Below are 26,011 nucleotides of genomic sequence, written 5' to 3'. Positions count from 1 at the left end.
TATATAAATTCTATGCCTATAACTATATAATGGTGTTATTATCATTATTATGTCCATTAGTACTACTCTATATTCGATCACTTTTATAATTAATATAATGTCTTTCATTCGCATTGTCTGATTATTATTATCATCATCATCATCGTTACTAATATAATAATTATAAGCGATCCTTTGTTTTCCATTGCACCCTCTACCCTTGAGATAATCGAACAGATGTTGCTGTTATTACTTACTAATTATAGTTATCATCATCATTATTGGTAACTTTAAAAGTCGTCATTTATCAATTCAGTTCACATACATTTATTCCTGTGTACAGGTTCACTCAGCGTGTAAACTTATCTACCTATGCAAATTTCCATTACACCCACAAAGTAAGTTTTTTTTTCCATTCACAAAGGTATTGAATAGTCTCTCCGTGCCCCGAGCGGCCTATTACTATTGAAGAAGCCAGTCCGATCAGAAAAGGCAACGGTTCTCGTTCTTGCGCTGTTCCAAAGATGGCAGGGGCATCCACTTTTTTCTATAAACACCCAATTAGTTTGATAGTAAACGAATAATAATTACTTATTTAGTATCCTTCAAAGCCTAGCAACAAAAGCTAGGATAGTTTAATTGCTACACTGAAACTAATCAGGATTCGTTTTTTTTTTTCCTTTATATAGAAATTACCTCTAATTACACTAAGAGCACTTATTTAATGATTAATTTTTAGCGCAATTTTTTTTTCGAGACCTGCAATATATTCTTCTAATGTTCAAAAACGTTAATCTCCATCGTCATTGATTAATTACTAATAGCACGCTATAGAATTGCCGTCACAATTATTGTCATACCCTTTTAGTCCCATCGCTATCTGCGACGCCCCTTTTACTCGATTTTGTTTCATCTATTTTCAACGTCATTCGCCTATTGATAACTTATCACAGAGCCCTGGCATTATTTCCGGCCGCCTCGTCCTTGATCAAATTTACTAAGTGTTCTATTGACGCCCAGGCGATCACACCTTCGCTGGCATAGAGCACGATTTTTTACATTTGTTTGTGAGTGAAACTACTACAGACACAAGCCACTGACAGCTTTGTTGGGGTGGCAAAGGCTTTGTTTCAACTTGGACGAAGTTCGCAATAGCAGATTCACCTAAATTCCCTGTTGTTTTTCCCTCGAAAACTTGCTGATTACATCCAATAGGCATCTGAAGTCATCTCATTTTGTGGTGTCTCTACCCCTCTCGCACTGGCTATATGTACATTATCTCGAAATGTTTTAATATTTTAGGACCTACTTCTATAACATTAGCAGTCGCATCTTATTATATAATCACTACCGTTATAATCATTGTTGTCGTCTCTTCATACACTTTTCATTTCCACATATCACCACGAGTTGAATCTCATTTTCTCATATTACTATGTCTATGATATTCCACCATAATAGAACCCCGTCGAGGCAGCTGCAACCTCCACGCTTTTCGAAGTCAATCTTGCTGTGGAAGGCAGTACGGGGCTGAAGAACGAACGCGTGGCCGCATGATTCATGTTGCGCGTGTAGCTTCGGCCGTAGATTTTTATTGTGTGCATGTCTTTGTGTATAGATCTGTGAGGTGTGCTTGAAGTGCTTACTCGTGTACCGATCACGTGTTTGGGCTGATGTGCAGCTTTTCTATGTGTATTTTTTTGCAAGATTTTTCATCGTTATAGTTGAGTACTAGTAGTGCAAGTACGTCTGTTAATTTCTCCCACAATGCCCCAACCTGTATCCATGGTTCTCTCTAGGAAACACATATGGATGCACATGCACCATTGATATAGTGACATAACTCTTAACGCATTGTACAGGGCTCCGATTCGGCGCAAACAATCCCTCCATGTTTTTCATTTAAGTTCTTGTTTTTCATTTGAGAAGAGACTCTAAAATAGCACCACCCAATTAGATATATAGCTAGCGCGCTTAACGACTGAACCCTAAGCAAAGACTGCAGGCCACAGCCTCGTACCCCATATAGTCCAAAGTTGAGCGGCGTATCCTTGTGTGAAAACACACAAGACAAAGCAGAGATAAGATATTAAGGCCATAAGCTAGTTAGCATTATTACAATTGCAATCGTTTCGCCTCTTCACTGTATTCGATAATATGTAGTCGTCAATAAAAGCTACGCCGATCCCTATAGCCTCGAACGGCTCTCAAACCTGACTCTGTTTTCGTAAAAAAATTCGGGAAGGGTACATCTTACGGAACGGAGCATCAGCAGAAACTAGCACGCTCGGCTGACTGTGTTTTCTGCTGCTAAAAAAAAACAAAAAAAAAAGATCGTAGTAAACGACAGCTGTAGCAGGAAGGAATCCAGGATAACAACAAGGACAACAATGAGTTGACGAGACCAACAGCTACTAGTAATACATAGCATGCTATACCGTCCATTTGAACCTACCCCCAACTAGTGGCAATTGAGCGATCTCGCTTTAACACTACAATCAGAAGAAATTCAACGTTACAGATACATCTTCTTACGAACTTTGTTGTACTTCGTACTCACACACAACAAAGTAGCTGTCCAGACATATGCAATCGCCCCTGTAGAATCAGCGTTTCCATTGTTCCGATGATAACAGTCAATAAGCACAGCAGACGTGGTAGCAATAATTAAAATAGACGTATTAGTACAAGTTCCAATCATCATTGCCACGATATAATAGTCGACACTAAGAAAAACCATATATCGGCAAAAATAACTTCTTCTATATGTTTACGATCATCATATTTTTATAACTACAATAATAATTACTACTTTTTTTCAAAGTGTTACTATCAGACGTCAGCATAGAATCATTTTCATCACACAATGACCTAGGCACACGCCTAGGCAAGTGCCTTCGTCAATGTCTATTCATATGCCTAGCTGGTATTAGCCTGTCTTCGTATTTGTGCATCACGTGTAGTGTGTAATTAAGTCCTCGTTTCCATATGGACATGTGCGGGTGTGTGTGTGTGTGTGTTTGTCTGTGTGTATTCATTGCAATTTGTGTCTGGCAAACCCAACGGGAGATTCGTAGTTGCCCCTGCTGCCGAAAGTCAGGGAATGGGGGACAACTTGAAGTTGGCGATTTGACTGTGGCCTCGTTCTACGCTCTATTCCGTTCCCGGATCTTCTATTTAGCAAAAAAAAAAATTAGTGAAACAGAATCGCTGTAAGTAGGCATGATAAGATAATTGTACACATATAAGAATAAGCGCCTTCTATGTGTACCAATCCTGAAGAAAAACATTACAACACCATTTACGCTCTTGACGGTAGCACTAATTATCCATATCTACCTGTATCTATATTATGCGAACTTTATTATACGACAAAGTTCATCGACCGGTACCAAACGTAACGCACGTCGGACGTACGATTAATTTCGATCTCTATATCGATCGTTAGGTATGAAAAATGAAATAGATTTCTGTACAGCGATGGTCTTCCTGAGGATTCGCTTGCCTCGCCGAGCGTTCTGCCGTAGGCACTTTGGGATATGCTTACGCACCTACTTCACTTATCATAAAGGCTAAGCTCATCCACAGCACAAATATCGAAAGCTGACAAGTATCATTGATCTATACGTGATTCACGTACTTTCAATGACAGCAGTGCACGTTGGCATGTAGCGGTTTGGCAGGCAAAAACAAAAAAGATCAGATTAATGAACAGGCGGCAGTGCTAAAAAGTTATTTTTATGGGAAATCTCGAGAGCAAAAAATGTCGCGCTACGCCGAAAGCATTGTGATGATACCATTTCAAATTACTGTTTCTACGTACTCGAGTAGGTAGAAAATGATGGTACGTACGTACCAGTGAATCTTACGTCATAGAAGGTTTCAGTGCGAATAAATTTATGATTTAGCAATGGTAAGTTAGCATGGTAAAACACGAATTTTTGTTTCTAGATGTATTCTAAATGAAGCCAAGTATAAGTAAAATAAAAAAAAAAAACACTGATATGCTTAAGTCGGTTACACGATGTTGTTGGGTAACTCATGGCTCCATTTTGTACGGGCATTTTCGATGGCCAATCGAGGGCTTCCAGTGACAAAAACTCAGAATTAGAATCTTTTCACTATAAACGTACTGGTCAAGAAGCAACGGACGCACACGCTAATAAAAGGCATATCGGAACATCAACTAGTTTCTACACGAACGAACCGGGATAAATTATCAAGAAAATAATATAGAATTGGCAGTTCTAGCATCCACCAAGCATAATACATGTTGCAATAGATCGTGGGGCAAATCTGAATAAAGTGAAACTTTAGTTGTTTTTTTCTAATGCAATATGTAAGCTTTCTTCTCAGTTGCTTTTTCATGGTAAACGTTATTTTCGTATTGTTAGCTCTATTTTCAATGGCCGGCAATCATCTATTACAAGGTAATTGCACATTATGACAAAATACCATCTCGTAGGAAACAGTCGCAGCTATTATATAAAGGTTAATTCTCACTCGTCGCTAGCATACGGAAAATGAGCTGTAAGCAAGGGTTCTTACTTTAAGCATATACTTTTTTGCGAGGTGTGCTTAAAGTCACAATTTAGTTCTTCTTCGATTTTTCAGCCCGAATGAGGATAATAGCCTATCTAGGCAAAACATATATGCCCTTAGGAAACATGCATAAAAAAGGTAAGCGATGTCAGTGTGGTAAGGATCCGTTAGTTTGTATGGAATTGATTGGATTAACAGCAAGAGATTGGGACGGTAGTCATTGTATGATCGTTCATTGTTAAGTCCACGCATTGTACCACAAATCAACAAACTTCATTGTCATCATTACTTGATCATCTGGCCTAAACGGACAGCGTACAAGCAGGTGTAGGATCCTTCTTTTACAAGGTGGCATATGGTAAAAGGATAACGATATCCAACCATTCCAGTGTGTGCTGCCCAAGCTATGCTATCGTCGTAGTTTTAATAGTTCTAAAGTGAATCTTAACATGACACATTTCCATCTATTCTAGCAATGACCATTTCCAGATATTTCCTATACTACGGCTAGCCACAGTCACCACCCAATAATATTAGGATTAGTTTTAAAATACAATCAATTTCAATGTACACGTAAAAATAGATAAAGCTTTATCTACTTTCTATTTTATGAAAAATATGTCCATTGCGTTCTACCACTCGCAAACTAACCATAGATGGTTGGATTGTAGAGTTTTGCTTGTCTGTGTTTAGTGTCACTTTATATATATATATATATATATATATATATATATACAAAGAGGAGGAGTGGAGAGGCGGCCGGTCTAGTATCTAGTACGGCGTGGCGTGAAACTTAGATAGTGATCTTTTAGTGTAAACTTGATTCGTTCCCGGTACCCATATGCACATGCGAATATTGCGCCTAGACATACACAAATTGTAAAACTGTGTTGCTGATAATGTCACTAAACCTGAAATGCCTTTTGTCATCGGGTCGCTAGAGAAGGTATTAAAATCAGCGGACTGCGTAGGTCCTTCGGTGACCTGCTGTTATCGTAGTCTAGCGCAGAACCTGGCATCAGCTCGACTTTTTCCCGCTGACCATACTTCTGGTAATCATCTACTTCATCTTTCATTTGTGGACACGAAGCGGATTAGTGGTTGGGAGCAGACGATTGGTCATTGTTTCTTGCCGCTTATCGGGTATTGCGGAAAAATTGAAGTTTATCATAGAGAGACCAACATCCTTTTACAACAATGTTAATCCGTAGCATACTCTATCTGAGTCGAATCCGAAGCAGGATGAATCAATATAAAAGTTTATCAACCAAGAAGACACCCATTGCGCTGTACTATATCGCTACGATACTCATCTTTATCGAAGCCCTGGGGGCTTCTTATGACACTGACCGCGATTCATGAAAAGTAAACACCGTAATAATAGAGGTCAACTGAACAGAGATGATTCTCGCTGACAAATTGGCAAGTACGACGCATATGAAAATTGAAAGGAAGTAGTTATAACTCCTTGCCAATCTACACTCAATCTTGAATTTTCCTTAAGCCTTTAAATCACCCAAAGCGATTTTGGGGCGAAGCCATAATATCAACAAAAAAAAAAACTCTGTTAGAAGTTATTGGATAGATGCCAATCGTTTAGTACCACTAGTAGCTATTGAAAGAATGATTCTTTTTTCTAATTCGATTAATACAATTTAACATTTTGAAAACAAGAAACAAACTCGTCTACACCATGATCCTCATAGGTAGGCCGTGAGTTACGAAGTTGATGTAATATCAGAACAGAATCATCTCACTTCAGAACGAGAGATCATTCGATCGCCACAAGCGGCTGCATTCACGATACACAACAAACATTCACTCATATACTTTACTCTGTCGGATCTTCAGTATATACGAACTTCATACATACATACATACATACATACACATATGTATGCCCCCTAACCCAAAAATGGGTCGTGATTCTTACCTCTCAACCCAAATGAACATCGGAAGTTCATCAGTCCATTTATTACTAATATATAATCAGATGGTATACACTCTACTAGCTATGCATGTTCCGTATACACATATATACATGCGTGTCGTACACTTCGTAACGAAGTTAAAGATTTCGTTTGTTGATTAAAAAAAGCAGCAGCGGCCAGCTATTTTTAAGGTGTTGAATGTTTTGGTTCTGAAGAGAGGCAATGCTAAGGGCGTAAGATTTCTAAGTTCTTCTAAATGTTATTATTCAGGAAGGTGTCATGAACATTCGAAGAAGACGTTGGATCATATTGAGATAAAAGGGAGATGCCAGCCGAGTATTTCGAAAACGTAAAGTCCTTTCGTCTGCTATCCGAGGGAGGCACCGCTCGCTAGGATAGAAGCTTCTCTAGACGAAACTTAGTTACGTTATTGAATTCAATTGTACACGCAATTGTTGTGGTCGATCAATAATAGCAAAAGTTCAATAACAATAGCAACAACAACATCTGTAGTAACAACGGTGATATAGCAACAACGATATATGCATAACAAAATTATGATATTTTGGCTATATAATAATGATAATTATAGTGTTCGGAATATAATGTACTTAGCTACTATTACAGTTATTATATTAACCATATGCCCAAATATAATAATCACATCACCAACACACGTTAATAGTGCCTCTTCAACAACAACAACAACAACAACACCAATTGTTCCGTTCAGTATGCATACATACAAACACGTACATACGCGAATGGACACGCAGATCCGCCTAGGGGCGCATTCTAAGGGACAAATTATACCAGACACACTCTCAAAGGCTCGATACATACAATGCAATGTATGTAAGCATCCTAGCTGTAAAAGATGACCAGTTCCCGAGTCATAGCTTGAACTCCGTTCTTTCCTAATACGTTCATCAATCGAAAAGAACTCGCACCTACTCGTTGGTCGATCAGAAGGTAAAGGGCGCAATGAAAAGGCCAGTTTTCTCCTACCGCTCTTAAAGATAATGTCGAGTTCTACAGAGAAATTCATAAAATTTTTCGATATTTTTTTGTTTGCAGTACTTTAAGTGTTTCCGCTTGTGAATATGTGTGTCCATCGAAGCTCGTCTGTTCTGAATTCCACTAAAATGTAACACCCGATGACAAATACAACCCCACAAAAAAGGCAACCCAGTAGCAATAACAGGATCAACAACACAGTTAGCAAAACGGTCATCGTTCACTAAATCAACGTCGCGTGGGTCGGCGAGCCAAACATCCCCATTGCGTCGCCTTGTGTCTGACGAATGAATATTTATCATAGCATTCCCAGAAGGGCGAGTCATCCGTCGACGACCCGACACGAACGCGCATACAAATATAGATGGATATACTCTTCTTTTTAATATACTGTATATGTATAATTGTAGTCAGCCATTGTTCAAACGCCCGCTTTATCATCGCTAGAACGATCGAGCGGAATCCAGTAACGAAGAGGGGAAGTAGATTACCACGTAGATTTTTCCCAGATTAGTTAGCGCTATTACCCTTTATGGATATTCCGCTCAATGGTCATTCTATCTTCTTTTCTGCAATCCTCAGCTTTTTCTTTAGCCTAAGCGCGCCTTCTTTTGCAACTCGTATCATCATTGTTGATAATATCATCAATATAGCGCATCAATAATGTATATAGCTTCCGTCCACCATCATAAGAATTCTTCTCATTGCTATTACTTCCTAATAACATTATTATGATTATAATAATTATCATCATCATCATCCTTATGAATATATGTTTTACATACATTATATACGCACACACGTACAGTACCATATACGAACAACAAGAACAACAAATAGCCTCCACTTTTATCTCGATTTACGCAAACTATACAGAATCCATCCATTGTTGCCGTCGTCAAAACGTGCGCCATCATTTACATTCACCTCCGTGTATTTACCTCCATTTAATAATCGTACACTAGGTAGGTAATAGATCATCGTCATCATTATATAATCAATAATAGACTTCTACCTATTTTTATATATATATATATATGTATATATGTGTATATATATATATATATATAAGTATGTATATGCATTTTCATCTTAATTGTCGTCCTGTCTCTCTATTTTTCTTCTTCTCAACCTTCTATCTCTAGCTAGTATTAGTCCACTCCCCCGTCCGCCGTTTTTGTGAATTCCACAAATCTAAAAGAATCACTGTCACCTGCACTAGATGCTGTCATCGATCAACATTAATTAGCGCTTCGTGAGTCACCAAAGGGAGTGGAACAAAGCTGGTCTTCGAGTTGTTGTCCAAGGTTACTTATCCAGGCCGCGGTCACCTGGCTGTTTCTGGATTTGTTGTAGCCGCCCTTGTCACTCGTAAAATCCTCTGTTTAAAAATATACCAGCCTCGTATGTTTACGGAAACGGGATTTGGGATTATCGTCGATTGGGGATGCTGCCGGCGGAAATATACAGTGTAGCTATCCTTCTGCAAACCTGTCATCTTTATAAAAGGAATTCAAAGGTTTTCTTTTTTCTTTTTCTTATTACCTGCAGACTTCATTCATTATTCTTCAACCTCCATTATAGATATAGAACGCCTCTAACGGCTGCAAAGGTGTCAGCTCTTCGCCGTTAGGGTAACCTCAGAAGGGAATCTGACGATGAAGGTCTCCGTCCCTTTGCGATCCACCGACTGAAGCCACGTACTTACAAAGTATAGCACACTATACATGTACTACCATATCCTGCCATATGTCTAGAAATTGTATGCCTATGCTTCTCTAAATATTTCTCAAGTTTTTCTTATTCTTCATACACAATTTCGGTATACTTAAGTATTGGCATTGTTGCTTCGTTCTCTATCACTCTTCTGCCGCTATATCTCGCCTGCAATCGCGGTTACTTACTCTTTAGGCAGGTCGTCGCCTCCACAGAAACAAAACATGATCAGATTATATGTTAGCGCATTTCGAGGTCCACCTTCTGCACGAGCGCACCCACTCTAACAGAGTTTGATGTTTCAACAGTCAATCACGTTACGCTTGTTTTGAGTCTGTCCTTTGCCACCGCCCTTCGAAGCTGTAGCCTGTCTCGTGTCGTCATTCCATTTCCTATCTCACTGCAATGGTCCTTGAGGATATTGTAAAGCCTGGGGCTGTGCCGAACCTCGCAAATGCGAGGCGGCGGCTGGTCCTACACCACTGGGACCCATTCGAGGGCCAGGTCCGAGACCCCCTACACCGACATTTACACCCACACTTTGCCATTTAGCTGCAGGTTGCAAACTGACGTTTGGAGGAGGAACCTGATAGAGGAAAATCGTAGACAAATGACACGCAAGTATCCAAATTAGCACGGAGGAGATCAAGAAAAAAAAGCCAAACGTATAGGGAGTATCGTGTCATTCATTAGGTCAAGTTCTATAATCTACCACCATAAAACACTCGTAAGTCTTCATTCGTAGCAGTCAAGAACTCTGAACTGGAAAAAAAAGACTGTATCTGTCATGTTTATCATGGTCATATACACCGGTAGTACCATCCAAAACTATTATCGAGACTGGTGATTCATCTTCCATGAATATTCGAAGTGGAACTTCAGTACTACTGCATAAAGAAGCGCACACACCAGTGAAACGCATTAGCGCTTTCTCAGTCACACGACGATCTTGTCAAACTCACAAAAGGCCAAACGTTTGAGAATAACGTACCACGTCATTGACGTTCGGAAGTTGCATTTGCCCCTGTTGGCTAGCTAATGATTGCTGCTGCTGCTGCTGTTGTTGCTGCTGCTGTTGCTGTTGTTGTTGTAACGATTGTTGAACAGTGGCTAATTGTTGCTGCTGTTGTACCCCGGGCTGTTGTTGAATGTGCAATAACGCTTGTTGGTGATGCTGGCTGTTCCCATGATTTTGACCGGAAATATGTTGATTTTGTTGGTTGGTTAGTAAGCGCATCTGCTGCGTCTCGAGAAATTTGGTCCGTTGATGAAGCTGTTGTTGCTGCTGCTGCTGCAGTTGAAAGTTCGCGGTCGAAACGGTAGGCAACCCGCCTGTAATAATTTGCTGTTGACCTGTTGTCACCATCTGGCTATTTGTAAGTTGCCCCTGTTGAGCAGCGATTGTACGCAGCTGGGCGCGCAACAATGGCGAAGGTAACTGGCTTCCGACTTGAGTCATTTGTTGCTGACTATAGCCGCCTATACGAGGCGCCATCTAGAAAAAACAGAAATCGAACAGCATCGAATAGGGTTAAAATGAACAGAGGGATCTTTTAATTAGCGATTCCAGTATGGCGACAATGGCGACATCTAAACAGGATGCAAGTTCATTCAACGTCGATCCGTCTCTGCAACTAACAATGCAACAACTACTCAAGGGAACGTATGTACACTTCACAGTAAACCTTACTATAACGTATAACACCGTATAACGTCAATAATCTAAAAATTTGCTCGAACAATATAGGCGATTTTCATTTGATATCTGCATATTCGTATAAAATCATACTTGTTGTTGCATTGACGTCGTCGAGCCTCCAGTCATCTTCAGCTGCTGCTGCTGCTGCTGCTGCTGCTGCTGTTGCTGCTGTTGTTGTTGTTGTTGCTGTTTTATGAGGAGGCCATGCTGCTGTTGCTGTTGACCCGGCTGGAGCTGCAGCTGTTGATGCTGCTGTGGAGTCGTGCCGCTTCCCATCGAATGCACTAGCAGATGTGGTGATTTCTGGCCGCTCTGCTGTTGTTGCTGCTGCTGCTGCTGCTGCTGTTGTTGCTGCTGCGGCTGCTGCTGCTGCTGCTGCTGCATTGGCGACTGGACTGGCAAAGGACGATTGCTTAGTGTTATAGTTTGGGCGTTGCTCTCAAAGCTCATGAGCTGCCTTTGGATGGCCGAGATGGCCTGTTTCGCGTCTACTCCACCCATTAGCGGAGCCGCTGGTGTCCGGACGTCTTCGAGATCGTCGAGTATCTTCTGCAGTAATGTTGTATCCTCCTGATTCTGTTGCTGGATTGAGGGCTGTTGTTGTAAAAGCTGTTGTTGTTGCTGTTGTTGTTGTTGTTGTTGTTGCAGCTGCAGCATGACCTGTTGCTGCTGCTGCTGCTGTTGACTGGGCGGTAATGAAGGAAGTGGTGGAGACACCCCGCCACCTATAGGGACGCTCGGAGGAGATGCGATCGACATCACCGAGGCTGAAAGTAGTTATTTTTTCCAAAGAGGAAATATTGCAAATTGTTATGATTATACTATTGGCTTTGTATTTGATAAGTAACAATATAAATGAAGAAATTAATAATCATTTAATTAAATCCAAGCTTTTTTGCTAAGACCGTATGAGCTCTCTGTAAAAGAGAAAGCGGCAACAATCGGTTCGAATGTTTTAGAAGTAAATTAGCCCTATAATTAATTTTTCGCTGTAAGCAAATATTGTCTATACTTTATTTGCATTACACCTACGCGGATTGGAATGTGTGTCGGTATTGTCCTGAGTCGGCGTATGAGCGGCAAGGGGACTTGGGGCGGATATACCGCCTCCGCCTCCCTGAGGTGTGTGGACAGGACTGCGGATACTGATACAGCCACCTTGACTGCCTGGATGCCGCGGTGAAGGTGCTGGTGAAGATAGAAGACTCTGTAACGCTGCCTGAGGGCCGGGTGACTGTGAAGGCGGAATACTTAGAGGAGACACGAGGCTAGCCCTTGTTGCACCCAAGGGACCACCTAGGTTGCCCCCTGTTGTCCCGCTGACTGGTACCGTGCTGCTATTGCTGTGCGGATTTATATTTAACAGGTTCTGAAGGTCAAAAGTAGCATCACATCGACAAAGAGACAAACGATCGGTGTATTTCTGTTAATAATCTTACATAGGAGAGCTGTTCTAACGTCTTATACACCGAGGCCTAATTCGCGAGTAGACCAATGTTAAAGTAATACTCAACACGAGTTCTTATAAAAGCTGTAGTTGGACAAGCGCAAAATCCCTTAGAAAAAGAAAAAACTTATTGTTTAATCCACCTGTTGTTGTTGTTGTTGTTGTTGTTGTTGTTGAGCGGGGTTCGTCGTGGCTGTAACCGGTGTCGCTGTGGGGTCCATTAGTGGACTAGAAGGCTGTGGTGTGCCGGGCGGATTGAGTGCGGTGGGCGTCGTGGGCTGAGGCGTATGTGGCGTCGGTGGACCATGAGGCGTGTGTGGAGCGTGACTTGGTGACGGTGAAGGAGACGGTCCATACTTCAGCTCCTCCTCTAGCGTCCAAACCTCATCGAGAATCTGGGACAACAGTGGATCGACTGGCCCGCTGCCGGGATCCACTAAGGATCCGGTGCCTACGGCGCTAACGGCAGGACCGCTAGCTCCAGCAACCGACATGGGAGGACCAAAAAGCGCAGTAGGACTCGTGACTCCGCCGCCTGCACTACTGCCTCCGCTGGACGAACTTATAGGAGCTGCAAGAATACAAAAATGAAAGCAGTGTGAAGAACAAACGCCTACCATAAAAGAAACCTTAGATCAATGTCGATATAGCAGGGCTGAAGCGATATGTGCAAGACAATCAAGATATGCGTGCTACAAATAAAGCAATGTTTCTTCATCGCGATTTACAGAAATATATGCGGTTACTAGTCGAATGCATGTATGTGATGAATGCATAGACTAGGTCCAGTTCCACGGGATACGTAAGAAAGCATGCGGCACTTACCGTGACTGCCCAGTGTCATGGATATGTGCGCGTGAGGATTGACTGTTGATGATGTGGAAGTTGTTGGACTTGTGCTTGCTCCAAGACCCTGAGAAACGCCCTGACCTCCGTTCTGACCGTTGCCGCTCTGTGAGGTCGGCGGCGGCGCTGGGGTGGGCAGGAGTTTCTTCTCGAGGTTCTTCGGTAGCCGATCCTGGGGGATCTGGGAGACGATTGCGTTAGCGATCGACGTAGGCACGTTGGCGACGGGTCGCGGGGTCTGTGCTAGCATCGAGGCCAGCATGGGATTTTGGCCGGCGAGGTGCGCCTTCGGTCCACCCTCCGTCTTGATGCGTTTTGCTGGCTGCGTTCCATCCAACAGAGGACTCTCACCGACCTGAGCATGGCCAATCCAGCGCCACGATGACGAGTCGGACATTACGAGGTGAACGCAGAGAAAAATAACAAGAACAATTCAGTGCAAATATAGCGAGCACTCTTTAGTAGTGAACTTCGCACTTCCCAGCTGCTCGGTGAAGCTTGAAAAATCTCACCAAGCCCATTCTAGCATTTAATTTTGTTCTTTTGTCATGCCACACCGAACGCCGATGCATGCAATCTATGCAGAGATTTCAATCTAAAAGTTAACGACGAGTTCCACTGCGCCAGACATAACGTGTACGGCCAGCGATATTTGTACTTGCTTAGTGTATCCACCGGAAGCGGGGTCCTCGAATTGCTGACTGAACAAGCCTTTATGTCAAGTAACTATCAATGATAACACCGCCACAATAATCGTATATTCAGACATTTGGGAGAAAAAAAATAATAGAACAACATGATTCTAGCACGACCATCTAATAGAAGCTAGCGGAAGAAAGCACTATGACGATTAGTGTGTATTTTTTAGAATACATATCAAGATACTGGCCAACCCGCCTCTAAAAGTTATCCATCGAATAATGGAAGATGTTTATATTAATTGCTGGAACACGCAGACGGGCCATAGTCGTAGTGCCCGTACTGTATGCGTTGGATTCAACTTGAACAGACCGGTGAGAAGGGCACTGGGATAATATACGAGTGAGGCCGAATAACACCGCAACAGTTATAAAGACGTGAAGGTGATCTTAAGAACGAACGTTCTGAGTAGATACTCTGATGCGTCTCGATATTGGAACGTTTGGTGCTTTCGAACCCAGGAACGGACGAGCGTTTGTTTTAAAAGATCAATGACTGCTAGTGGTAACTAATGAAAATAGGCGCGTTTGACAACGATTCACTGCTGTTTTAACCAGTCTAGAAACCGAAATGATGCATTCGATAATCGTAAAGCGGATAAGTAATACGATTCGTAACTGTAGATGGCAACGTCAAATATAAACCGGCATCCGGAAATACGCACCGCTTGGAAACCTGGAAACCGCAAAGCTGAAAACACTTAGTTTCACAGGACGGAACAATACGGATGACTATTATAGATGTGGGTGACGCGTGCGTTGGTTCTGGGTAGAAGCAAACAGAACCCGTATAAAATCTCTTTAAAAAAGATTACACTGCAATTCTACTAGACAATGCGGAAGGTCTTCTATATGTGTGCGGCCGTACGCTGACACTGCTGAACAATGTCGTTTAGTAGTGTTCAAATAACGCTACCCATTCCAAACGGCCGAGGTCACTTGTTATGGGACATTTGAAGAGTTGTATATAAATTATATACCTATTTTTTCTTTGTTACGTCGTCGAGGCCGTGTTGTGGACACTGGCATCGAAGGCGGCCTCCCTGTTTCCCTACCTTTCGTGAAAGGATGACGCTGAGTTTATGTTCCTGCTTAACAACCACTTGGTCAAGTCCAGGCTCCCCGGACGAGTTCAGCAGTTGCTTGAGGATTGTGTTGGTCTGCTGCTGACCGCCGACTGTCGTTCCCAACGATGGCGATGAACTCGAGTTGCACCCTAAATAATAGGATGAAAGAAAATCACAAGCTAGACCTAAGAGTAGAATTAAAAAGTTAGCGCAGAATTAAATCACTCGGCTAAGTCTTAATGGAAGAATCGAATGGGTAAAGCTGTGTTATCCACCAGCGCACTGTTCTCTCCGCAAAAATCCGGACTCCGAATTTCCGGAAAAATTCTCCTGATTCGCCCGTTTAGAGTACCTAACCAGGCAGCTCCTTGAGGCAATGGTGAAATAACGCTACCCAGGTATATTATCAAGGATAACGGCTGTAAGTCAACTTTGCAAAAGTTTTAGAGTTACGTCTCCGTACTTTCGGAGCAATAAGGCAAACCCCTTTGAATAGAGCTTTTTATCCCGTTTCGAAGCAATGAAGATCTGCCACTCTCACCAGCTACTCAGTTGAAGCGCACGTACTTGCGCGTCATTGCACACACATGTACTACGCCAAGGTCACCATCCTAGCAGGTCGGACACGCATCTTGTTTTTCCTTAGTTATATATATATATACATATAACATGAGAGGACCATGGATTATATTATAATAAAAGATGCTGTAATTTAATACATACGTTGCCTATAAGTAAAGTGCTCCACATGTCCGTAACATTCACAGCGTATACGAACCTGACTTTCCCTGTATCAATAGATTACGCAGCTTCTCCGAACTCGAGCCGATTCCCACCATGTTGAAGGTATTCCCAGCGGCCACGCCTTGCTGGCTATTATTGTTTCCATCGTTGCCGGCCAATCCCGTAAGCGGGAGACCACCGAGATGAGGTACAGGCGTGCCTGGCGTGGGTGGCTTTGGCGGCGCAGCACTACCAAGGGCGATGGACGTAGTTCCTTGCTGTGTCGACATGGATTGCGTCTTTACTCCACTGCCAGTGTTTTGCGTGGTGTTGCTTTGGTTAGGGTTGTTCGCTGAGGGCGGACCAACTATTGCCCCTAGGGGCGTGTGACTTCGAACTGGATTAACCATTTCGTCTGCGTGCGTCGACGGGACATCCTAGTTAATAATGTGAGAACGATTTTAGAAGAAATCTACCTTGGTAAAGATAGGATATACCCCGCTATAATGTAGACAGAAGAAACAGGGTTACGACAGTTCTTTTTGGTGTAACTCTTTATAGGATTTACTAAAGGTAAAGACATATGCCCTAACGAAGGACTGATAAACAACGTCTCATAAGAGATACGCATGGATTTTGAATCTGGTCCTTCCTTCCTTCGACTAATGCCACGTTTCTTAGCATTAATCAATCTAGTGCGCTCCTTATATCTGACGACTGATCAAGTAAAACTATCAATATTTTTTTCTAACTGTATCCGTTTTTGAATACCATCCACGATTGATAATAAAACATCACAAACAATAAGTCACCTTGATTATGGAGTGTACAGCGTTAATGAAGTCCGTCTCGTTATTTCTAGCAGACGGCGTGAACTTCTTCGATTTGGTTTGTACGTGAATCGACGGATTTTCCGGTCCGCCAGGTCGGAGAACATACACTGATGACGTGTGTGCCCCTGTTACTATTGTTTGGCTGAGGTGGTCATTGAGTCTGTCCCGGTCAACGTGCGTATCGCAGGCGTCCTTTAATAGTCGACCCTCCGGAACGCCGTGTTTGAGCAGATTAGCGTATCCAGCACTCAGATTTGAAAGATCTATTGCGATCTTTAAAGACCAAACAAAGCTTATTAATTATGAGCTCTTTTTATATAAGATTATCACACTGTTTTAGTCTAACAGTCGAGCTTTCCGCATGTTCACATTGCGCAGGAGACTTGCTTCATATATTGACTTCGGTGCAAAATTTTACCCGTAGCAAATGACGCATAGCAGATTAATTACGTATTTTTTTTTTATTTAGCGCGCAATGCAACGGGGACACTTACCACTCTGCCTGTGGTATCAAGCCGTGTTGTAAACTGTTCGACTGAGCCTATACTGGACGGCATTGTACCGCAGCCAGTTATTGCAGGTAGGGCCTTTTTAACTCCTGTAACGTACACATATGTTATGCAAATGTGTTATATACAAACTTTGGGCTTGAACCTCGATGTTTTTGGTAAGGACTATATGCAGTTCCAAACAGCCTTCCCGAGCTATTTAGGTCGTCAGTCTATGACGAAAAAATATGTTAACACGATGTCTTCTATTTCACGCATCGTATGATGCATACTAACGCTTTTTATATTATTTAGGCATGCCTTGGAAATAAGCTCAGTTTTAAATATTGTCGCTTGAGCCTAAAAGTAACTGGAAAATTATTTTCATTTTTAAAAACTCCTACACAACGGCTCCTCAAGTGACCAGTTCAGCTGAGAAATCGAACTTGAAAACGCTGTCTTTTTCCATGTTTTTCTTTGCTTCACCAGGTATATTTATTTATAGCTAACAATAACATAATTGGTTTGCTACTTCGGGAGATCTAGTTCTTAATTAATAGCTGTGATATCTGAAGTGTTATTCTAGATTGGAGTAACTTTTTTTTACCACATACAAGTAATGACGAAATTAGAGATAATCCAGGGATCAACAAAACAAAGGGGAAATTTTAAAAGAGAGCTCGTTAGCGTCACGTAAAAATTCCTTTGTCTGCTAACCGTCATTGAGTGCCCCGCTTGACGACTGGGGCAACAACTCGTTGCTGGGTAACCTTCGGACGAAACACAGTAGACAGTTGCCTTGCGGTACGCCTGAGCCGTTACCCCCGGCTGGGGTAAGAATAGCACTAACGTGCATGTTCACAAAAGACTCTGCAAAGGTAACAAACACAAGTGTTTGCGTTAATTTCGTTTTGTCCTTTGCTTATTCAAAGTAAAATAAGAAAAGCCCGTACTAACGAGCACGAAAGAGGATTAGAAGCTTCAGGATATTAGACAGAAAGATACAACTGTAAATAGTACTCGATACGTTCTTGAACATTTTGTCGGGAAATTATTATAGTGACCTTCCAGACTATTGTAAAATGATTAACACATTTGGTGGGAGCAATATTATCTAAGGCTACTTCAAACCGTTTTCACTCAACCGCGGGTTGGAAGACATTTTATCCAATGGTACTATTATGTAAGCATCTTAGTTTTTGAGCAACTATATTCAAGATCGTAACGTGCTAGCGTACCACAGTGAGTAGACGGCAGAATATTGTATGTTTTATATTCATTATATCAATCTAAACTTCCCGTTAAAATAACAACAATTCTTGCAAGTAGCAAGCTGACAGCTCTCTGGCTCCCTTAAGTCAATTCTGTTATCAATGTAAGCGGCACGTACTCTGGTGACTGTTGGGTAAAGCAATGACGCTATGTGTCTGTTCGGAGTCAGCGGCCGTTAGCGGATCGTCCTCTGGACCATTAGTGTTGAATCGGCAGAAAAATGATCGGGTCTTCTGAGGATTCAATAGCTGCAATCATCACCAGAAAGAATAAACAATATGATCAGTTACGTCCTGGACACGATATACAAGACATATGGCAAAGTCGCGAGGCCTCGAACGGTTGTGACAAACGAAGATATGCAGCATTAAGATTTCTAGAAGCATTAATAGTAAATAAATGTCATCGATTAGTGTTGAAATGCCGAGCGTAGACACCGTTGCGCGGAGTTTAGTAGAACGCATATTATTCTGGAAATGTTTATTTGAGGAGATCGGTATACATAGGTTCAAAATCAGACTTCAAGCGGAAGCATGAGTAGCGCGTACCTGTTGAGTGTCAGTGCTCTGTATAGGTAAAAGATTGCTTGAGAATCGCGCCCGGTCTGCGGGATGAACGAGGCTGTAGATGGTCTTCGATTCAAGGGACGCGGGCTCGCAATTGAGGAACATGTTCACGTTCTGAAAACGGCCACGCCATTCACATATCAACATTTATGATTCAAGAAGACCGCTGGATAAACATTATCCACCACAGAGCTGCGATTCGAATGAAAACGTAATGCACTAACAGAAATATATTCATTTATTAAACACTTTCTATTGAGCTAAAAAATGGAGCTAATAAAAATGTCGCGTTTGTAATACATACCTCTGATACAAAGTTAACATTCCCCAAAGAATTGATAACAAGGAAAAAGGCATTGAGTGCTTCAAGAACTAAAGGACCGAGGATATCAGCGCCGAGTATGTTGGCCTTTGATGAAGACACCTGGTTGCCCTGAAACAGGAAAAAACGTGCAATACATCATTTCCATCTGATACATACATGTTACATTAAATGCTTAGATGTCATGTTCTCACATGATGTTATCTATTTAGCATTAGGTCACAACTCTAGGGAGGAATTTAGAAAAAAAAAAAAACTTTAACTTAATCTAGGCCATCCCTTAAAAAAATTGAATTAAAAAGGCCCCATTTCTTATCATGCTGGGCGCACGCAAGTTGATGTGTGCGCACTAGCTCCAGCTGGAGCCTAGAAGTGTAGAAGAGTCCGTCGAATCCTTGAATAATATATAGATAATTCAAGCATTTTGCCACGCATTACAACAAAAAAACATTTAGTAAGGTGATGCACGCGTAGAATTCATTCGAGCTTCAGGTATTTGAAAAAGGGAGAAAGATATTGAAAACTGTTTGTAGCTGTTTCTCATACCAACATTACAAAGCCACCCCTAAGCGCACTGTCGGCCTGCGTCGTCAATCACTGAACATAAACAACATGGCGACACACCATTATTTGTCGAGGATCTGTTACGAGGCGTTACAGGGCCCCCTTCGTTGCTGTCTATTTGGACTTGATCGGAAGATGGAAAAAACTCTTGACTTTTTTAAATAAAACTGAGAAAGCCGGAAATTATGAATCTTATGAAATGAAATTATGAATTATTATCCTACAACGATCCGACCAAATAAACTGGCATATGGTTACACATTTTGCAGCACATGGATTTTTTTACATCACATGTAAAACCATTTGCCAGGCTTAAAAGATACACCGCATAACGCCTCAGGTATCGTGCGGCGTTGCATGTTACAGTACCGCCGGTATACTATCGGAGATTCTATAACGCACTGTATGCGTTACAGGCACACGGATTTTGAAATGAGATATTTTTTTAGGCCAAACGGTCGTACATCACAGAATTATGTTTAAAGACAACTACACTATTCGTATAATGTCTTTCATTGCAGAACTACTGTTTCATTTGTCTGCTTTGCTATCCTCCGCATATGAATGTGTCGCGTGCACGTCTCCTGCGACCCTTGTCATCAGCAGCTTCGTTTCATCGGTGTTCTTTCTATACGTTGCGACAGTGTCCACAGCTCAGCTAAGGCCCAGTAAATAGGTAGCGGCCTATCGTATGCTACTTACTACGCACAGTTAGGTCCAAGAGACAACGCACGATAAAGTTTTGTTTAATTATTATGATCAGCGCGACGCGTGCGTTTCATTTACTGTATCTCAAAGCAACTAACTAGCTGTAGTTTCCGGTCTTTATATATTTATATCGATAATAGTGAAGAGGGTATCTATGACAGTTGGGCTGTATGCACCATACTAGTTAAAGCGGGGCAAATTACGCTGCCGGTCCGGGAAACGATGCTTCGGCTTTGCGTACTATGTACGTACATCATCTATACGTTCTTGGCAAGAACAACCACAACGATCGAACCTGCCGGGAGCCAGAGTATCTGCCGCTCAGAAGATGCTTCGAACGAGAACTACATATCAGTAATAGTCCGATGCTCCGAGACGTCTCATCCATGGAATAATGCGTTTCTCGGAAATACGTGCATGACCCAACGTTAACATGCGCCCGAAACTACAACGGGACAAAGGCATAGATTTCGTTGATCTGAAAAATTGATCATACAAGCATTGATTGTAGTGAATATTCACAAAAGTACCCACTTAGCAAACATATCAGACAGCCGTTTTGACTTTCGGTGTAAACGTTCTAAAGGCGAACAGCCGTGAGGACACAAAATAAATGTTAAATCAAAGATACTTCCCCGTATTTGCATAGCTGCACAACCTCTACCTTTATCCTGTGAACCTTAGTTTTAGCCGCGTTGCTAGTTAAAGTCTAGTTATTCGCTATGGTTTCTACCGTCCATTTGATAGCCGGACGTGCTCAGAGGTCATCGACACTACGACTTTGAACGCACGGCCCGCTGGTTAGTTATCCATTTAGTTTTCCCAACTGTCTGTCACTTAGCGAAAGTTAACAACATTGCTGGTCCAATCGCCTATAGCGAGTTCTCATCTGGGCTACGAAAGAAGTCTGCAGCTTTGGTCGGCTGCGGTTCGGCGCAGGTGGCCGCAGGGAGGCCAAACCGGAGGCAGAGCACGACCAAGGTCAACGAAGGCCAACGCTGGAAACTCAAACCTCAAAGAATAGAACGATAAAGAAAATGTCCTAAGGCAAGAGGAAGACAAAGAAGATAAGACAGAACTATAGAACGCCAGTCAGAGTACATTAGCGACTGACAGTATTGGCGACCGTAAATGTAGAGGTTTAACGGCTTGGCCGCATCTGTCGCCGATGCGCTGTATCTGAACTGGCAGTAGACAGCTTCTCAACAATTGCATTGCTGAAGGTTCATTCCTTGCGTTGAGGCAGGTTGCTTCCCAGATTAACCCAGACAGACAGACAGCGCTTTCATAGCAAATTTACATATTAAAGGAGCACGGCCGAAAGACACGAAAAACACACGGGCTTACGGTGAATAGGGCTGGCATTGAAATAAGAAATAGGCAAAAGTAGCTGTAACAGTAACGCCAAACGAATTCGGTGGCTCGCTCAGTACGAACACGCTTGTCTCTAAACGGTGGCAGTACATCGGCATGACGGTACGCGAATAGTGAAGGCATTGCTACGTACTCTGTCCTGTACAGAATAACGCTGACGGCGGCATTCAGCGTGGCGCTAACTTTCATTTGCATCTTCTGAGCCACAAAGAGTACAATAGCTCAAGAAAGATTAGCATATGCACGCATGTACGTACGCCGTCGAACAGCCGCACGATAACTACTGTCATAGGGTTTATAGGCGGGTTTTGTCGTGCTGTAGCGTTCATATCAAGAATATCAGAATCAACAATAACAACAACGGCAAGTCAACAGCTACACGAGCACTTTACGCGAAGGGCGACTACAGTTTATGTCAACATAAACGGTAGCAAACCGCAAGATGAAGCAGCTTGAAGCTGATCGTGGTCTTCATTGTCGGTTGCAGTGGCTCAGTTTGTTATGGGCTTCATTTGAGCACGCAGAGAACAACCCGGTACTAGCCGCTATTGATTGTAGCGTTGCTATAATTGTACGAGATGCTTTGCTTTCTGCAGGCTGCAGCTGCCCGTCTGAGCTTTAGCAGTAGCTATATTATAAGGCTACATGCTGCTATCTGGTCATACTATTTGTATGGCTATTACCACCAGAGAAAAGGTGGGTGCCCGAGTGGCAAAGCCCTTTTTTGAGGGGCGGATAGGGTCCGAGAGTCGATGAGATGAGCTAAAGGTACCGATGACGACGGCTAGCGAACTCCGCCGCAAAACATTGAAGAGAGAAGCTGGGAAAGAATTTCCGAGAGTCTAGCAATATTTTGTCAGGGAGGTAGGTTAGCGCGTGTAGCGTATACTTACACATGTAGGTAGACTTGCAGCACGAAAAAAGACAGACCCATGGAAATGCTGCACAGTTTTAACAATCGTAAGGAAAGCATTCAGAAAGCGGAGAGATACGCGTGTCTAATGTATTTGCTTTGCGGCTTATATAATATATTTGCTATATCGAGGGTCAGTAATAGCGAAAGCTTAAGAGGGACCCGTTGAAGATGGGCGATCAGCGAACGAGTTACCCAACCGGTTGGGAAAAGACTAGAAATAATAAATAAATCATTATCCCAACTGGGTTTCGTGAAACGAAAACGAACGCAATGACCCTCTCACTTCGCAGGGAAATAAAGAAATCAATTATGCGTAAACAATTAGCGAAATAGAGTATTCTATATTAGCTGGCAGATGTGGAACGATCTGACAGAACATTTATAGAACGCCTATTTACTTTGGTGGCAAGCTGATGACAGTTAAATCGTATACATTACTCATAATGTAGAGTGTAGAAACGAAAATCTAACAGCTTAAATTTTAAATTAAAAAAAAAAAAGTAAAGAAATAGTTACGGACAGAAAAAAGCGGGAAGTATTACCCCTAAATTGTATCATTGTTTGGAGTTATTTTCCCTAGAAATTGCGGTACAGGAAACTATGTTTGTCAAAGCGGATGAAAACGTGGAGAGCACATAGATGATGGAACATGAAAAGATTCCGACAGAAGCCTGTAGAAATCGATAACAGCGAGGTGTGGCAAACGTGTATAATAGATGCACCGGAGGCTTTCGGAGTCATCAAATTCATCCTACCTGTAATGACAGTTCATGTTGTGAAGATCCTCCGAGGGATTCATGGTCGTTTTGAAGTCTTCGAATATGATTAACGGTTTCCTGGAGGATCGCGCATTTGTCGGGTTTGACAGATAAAGGATTCGCGCCACTTACGCCTGGCGTTCCTCCAACAGGCGCTGAGGTGTTCCCATACTCAGCACTAACGTTTGAGATCAGCTCGGCTAACTCCTCGAGGTAAATGTTCTCCTAAAGGATGACGATGAAATAATTAAGAGATAAATTCAGCTAATTATCACGTTCCATAAACACATTTAATGACTATGGGAGTTATTTATAATGTGTACAAATGTGCGAAATAATCATACTTAGCAGTTTCTATGGGTGGCATACTGTAACTTATATAACTATGTTGAATTTACCGCGTGTCAAATCCCGAACGAGCCATGCCCGCTGCCTAAGTTATCCTACAAGAGTCTGTAACGCAGGTTTTCTGATTTGACTGATAACTATTTTTACGGAAAAGATCGATAGTCGTACTGTGTTCCGTCAATGATTTTATTTATTGAATTCTTCTCAACACTCTGTACATTTCAACATTCGTAAAGGCCATCCACTCAAACAGTAGCGAACGCCCGCTTCTCTTCAACGCCTCACCGAGACGACTGAAAACAATTATAGCGCCTTAAATATTGACAAATAGCCAATACGTGCAATGGGGCAAGCGTGCTATACGTTTGTTTAGCACTATATAACGATGTCAAACTATTTGTATGGCGCAGGTTCCCTCCAGTTAAAGTTAGCTGGATAAAGTTGAAAAAAGCAAATAACTATATCAATTCAGTCGTATAGCTCCTTGGCCAGATGATAAACTTTTATCAGTTGCTACTTGAACCTAAACAAACTATGCAATATGACATGTACAATAAGAAAAATCTATGTGACACTCCCTAATCCGAGAACGTATAAGCTGTAGGAGTTGTTTAGATAGAACGAATAAAGACGACGTTATTTTTTTTCAACGCTAAAAAGAAGATAACAACTGACCCAGTCATAATTAACTCTGCGACATGTTATGGCTAATTTACTGTAGTTAACATAAATAGAACACTGCAATGCGATATGTCGTGTCATAAAGCAACAAGTAAAAACTTCTGACGAATCAGAGCTAGAACACGCACCGCCTCATACACTTCCTTCTACAATTGACCAGATCCTCCAGAGGCCTTCGATCTCGTACGGAACTGGAGGCAAAATCGGCCCGATTATCGATCGATGACTACGTAACCACTATACACTACGGAGAGCGACGCTCAATGAATCCAGACGTATGCACAGCGCGCCGTTTCCGGCAAATGCTCCTTCTTGAAGCGTGTATCAGCGGAGTTAACGAGTGAGCCAAGCATATCTAAGCAGATTATTGCAGGATTTCGCGGCCGCGTGTGACCCGACAGTCAATGAGAGCGTTGCCGTCGTAGTGCAAGGAGACGTCGTCTCTCGAGGCGAAGGAAGCGGGCGAATCTCTCAAATGGTAAAAATGACGTTTAAGTGGGTATGGGGACTCTAAGCACAAACTTAACCTAAGTATTAGCTGCTCATGGCTAATCATAAGGGAAAGCGTTGGGCTTGAGAATTTCTAGTATTCATATTGATAGCGTTGAGGCGTATTATATCTTAAAGAAAGCTTCTTTTCTTTTTCAACAAATACGCTGCTACAGTATGATACGAGAGAAAGAGTAAAAACATTTTTTTCCTCAAGCTTAAAAAAAATAGCTGCGTTAGCGTTAACCGCTTTTATCAACGCTTTACACTATGCCCCCAATAATGTTTGTCATTATCGATTCTGTTGGCAATAGTGAGACGGGCACCCAACGCTTTTCAGAAGTTACGCGAATGATAATTATATTTTTAGATTGTTCGTCTTTTTTTCCAACGCCTTGTAAGAGCAAACTAAACCCAGTATGAATTTCTCATGGGGTTGTAGGACAAGAAGCGAAAATTGTTTCCCCTTGACGTTTCTGCCCCCCTGAACTGAATTATCGCCGTACCCCCCAGTTAAGCAGTCGTATGGAGTCATTGCCGTACACTCGTACGAATATGCTGACCATAAGTGATAATGTCGTCAGTTTTTTACCCGCCTCGAACATCATAGCTCAACCTAACTGTAGTGGCAATAGCAGCCGATAGAGCACAGCAGTGGCCCGCTACAGGTAAAGTGTCGTATAACGTATTTGCTGCAGTCAATGGCCGGTTTCTGTTGCTCGCTTTGCTTTTAATAGGATTTGTATACAATAAATATGAAAATCAGCGCAGTCGTCGTCGTCCCGCGTAACCTTCTGTCCTTAATCATCAGTCTGACACAATCAAGGGCGAACGAAGGATCGTGGCGGGGGAGTCGCATTAATGAACTGTCCGACAATACCAAGAAAAGGTCTGTTGTTGTAGCCTAAACATTAAATACTCAACTGACAACTATATACTGCATCGTACCCAACTTCCCCCTTTCTTTCTCTCTCTCTCTCTCTCTCTCTCTCTCTCTAGAGGCTTTTCGTTAGGAAGAACATAGCAA

The 26,011-nt window shown here is 42.2% G+C and overlaps 1 protein-coding gene across 4 annotated transcripts in view; it reads right to left on the bottom strand.

Annotated features, from left to right (window-relative positions):
- Positions 1-282: 282 nt before the first annotated feature.
- The window catches only part of LOC111273674 (uncharacterized), a 62,462-nt gene continuing 36,733 nt past the window's right edge, over positions 283-26,011 (bottom strand). For 3 of the 4 annotated variants that reach the window (XM_022855517.2, XM_022855518.2, XM_022855519.2), the window contains exons 4-18: positions 23,464-23,691; positions 19,129-19,257; positions 18,807-18,938; positions 18,377-18,506; positions 17,704-17,856; positions 16,993-17,096; positions 16,478-16,771; positions 15,721-16,102; positions 14,931-15,091; positions 13,157-13,532; positions 12,475-12,902; positions 11,917-12,253; positions 10,975-11,651; positions 10,177-10,680; positions 8,990-9,771 (exon numbers count right to left, since the gene is read on the bottom strand). In XM_022855517.2, the coding sequence (XP_022711252.1) occupies positions 9,583-9,771; positions 10,177-10,680; positions 10,975-11,651; positions 11,917-12,253; positions 12,475-12,902; positions 13,157-13,532; positions 14,931-15,091; positions 15,721-16,102; positions 16,478-16,771; positions 16,993-17,096; positions 17,704-17,856; positions 18,377-18,506; positions 18,807-18,938; positions 19,129-19,257; positions 23,464-23,691 (4,224 nt within the window). In that variant the 3' untranslated portion in view covers positions 8,990-9,582. Of the gene's footprint in view, positions 8,920-8,989; positions 9,772-10,176; positions 10,681-10,974; positions 11,652-11,916; positions 12,254-12,474; positions 12,903-13,156; positions 13,533-14,930; positions 15,092-15,720; positions 16,103-16,477; positions 16,772-16,992; positions 17,097-17,703; positions 17,857-18,376; positions 18,507-18,806; positions 18,939-19,128; positions 19,258-23,463; positions 23,692-26,011 lie in introns of those variants that run through there. The other variant, XR_002687983.2, reaches the window with a different exon arrangement.

This window comes from Varroa jacobsoni, unplaced genomic scaffold, assembly GCF_002532875.2.
Source record: "Varroa jacobsoni isolate VJ856 unplaced genomic scaffold, vjacob_1.0 scaffold_213, whole genome shotgun sequence".
Taxonomy (NCBI): domain Eukaryota; kingdom Metazoa; phylum Arthropoda; class Arachnida; order Mesostigmata; family Varroidae; genus Varroa; species Varroa jacobsoni.
This window is presented reverse-complemented; position numbering and strand designations above follow the sequence as displayed.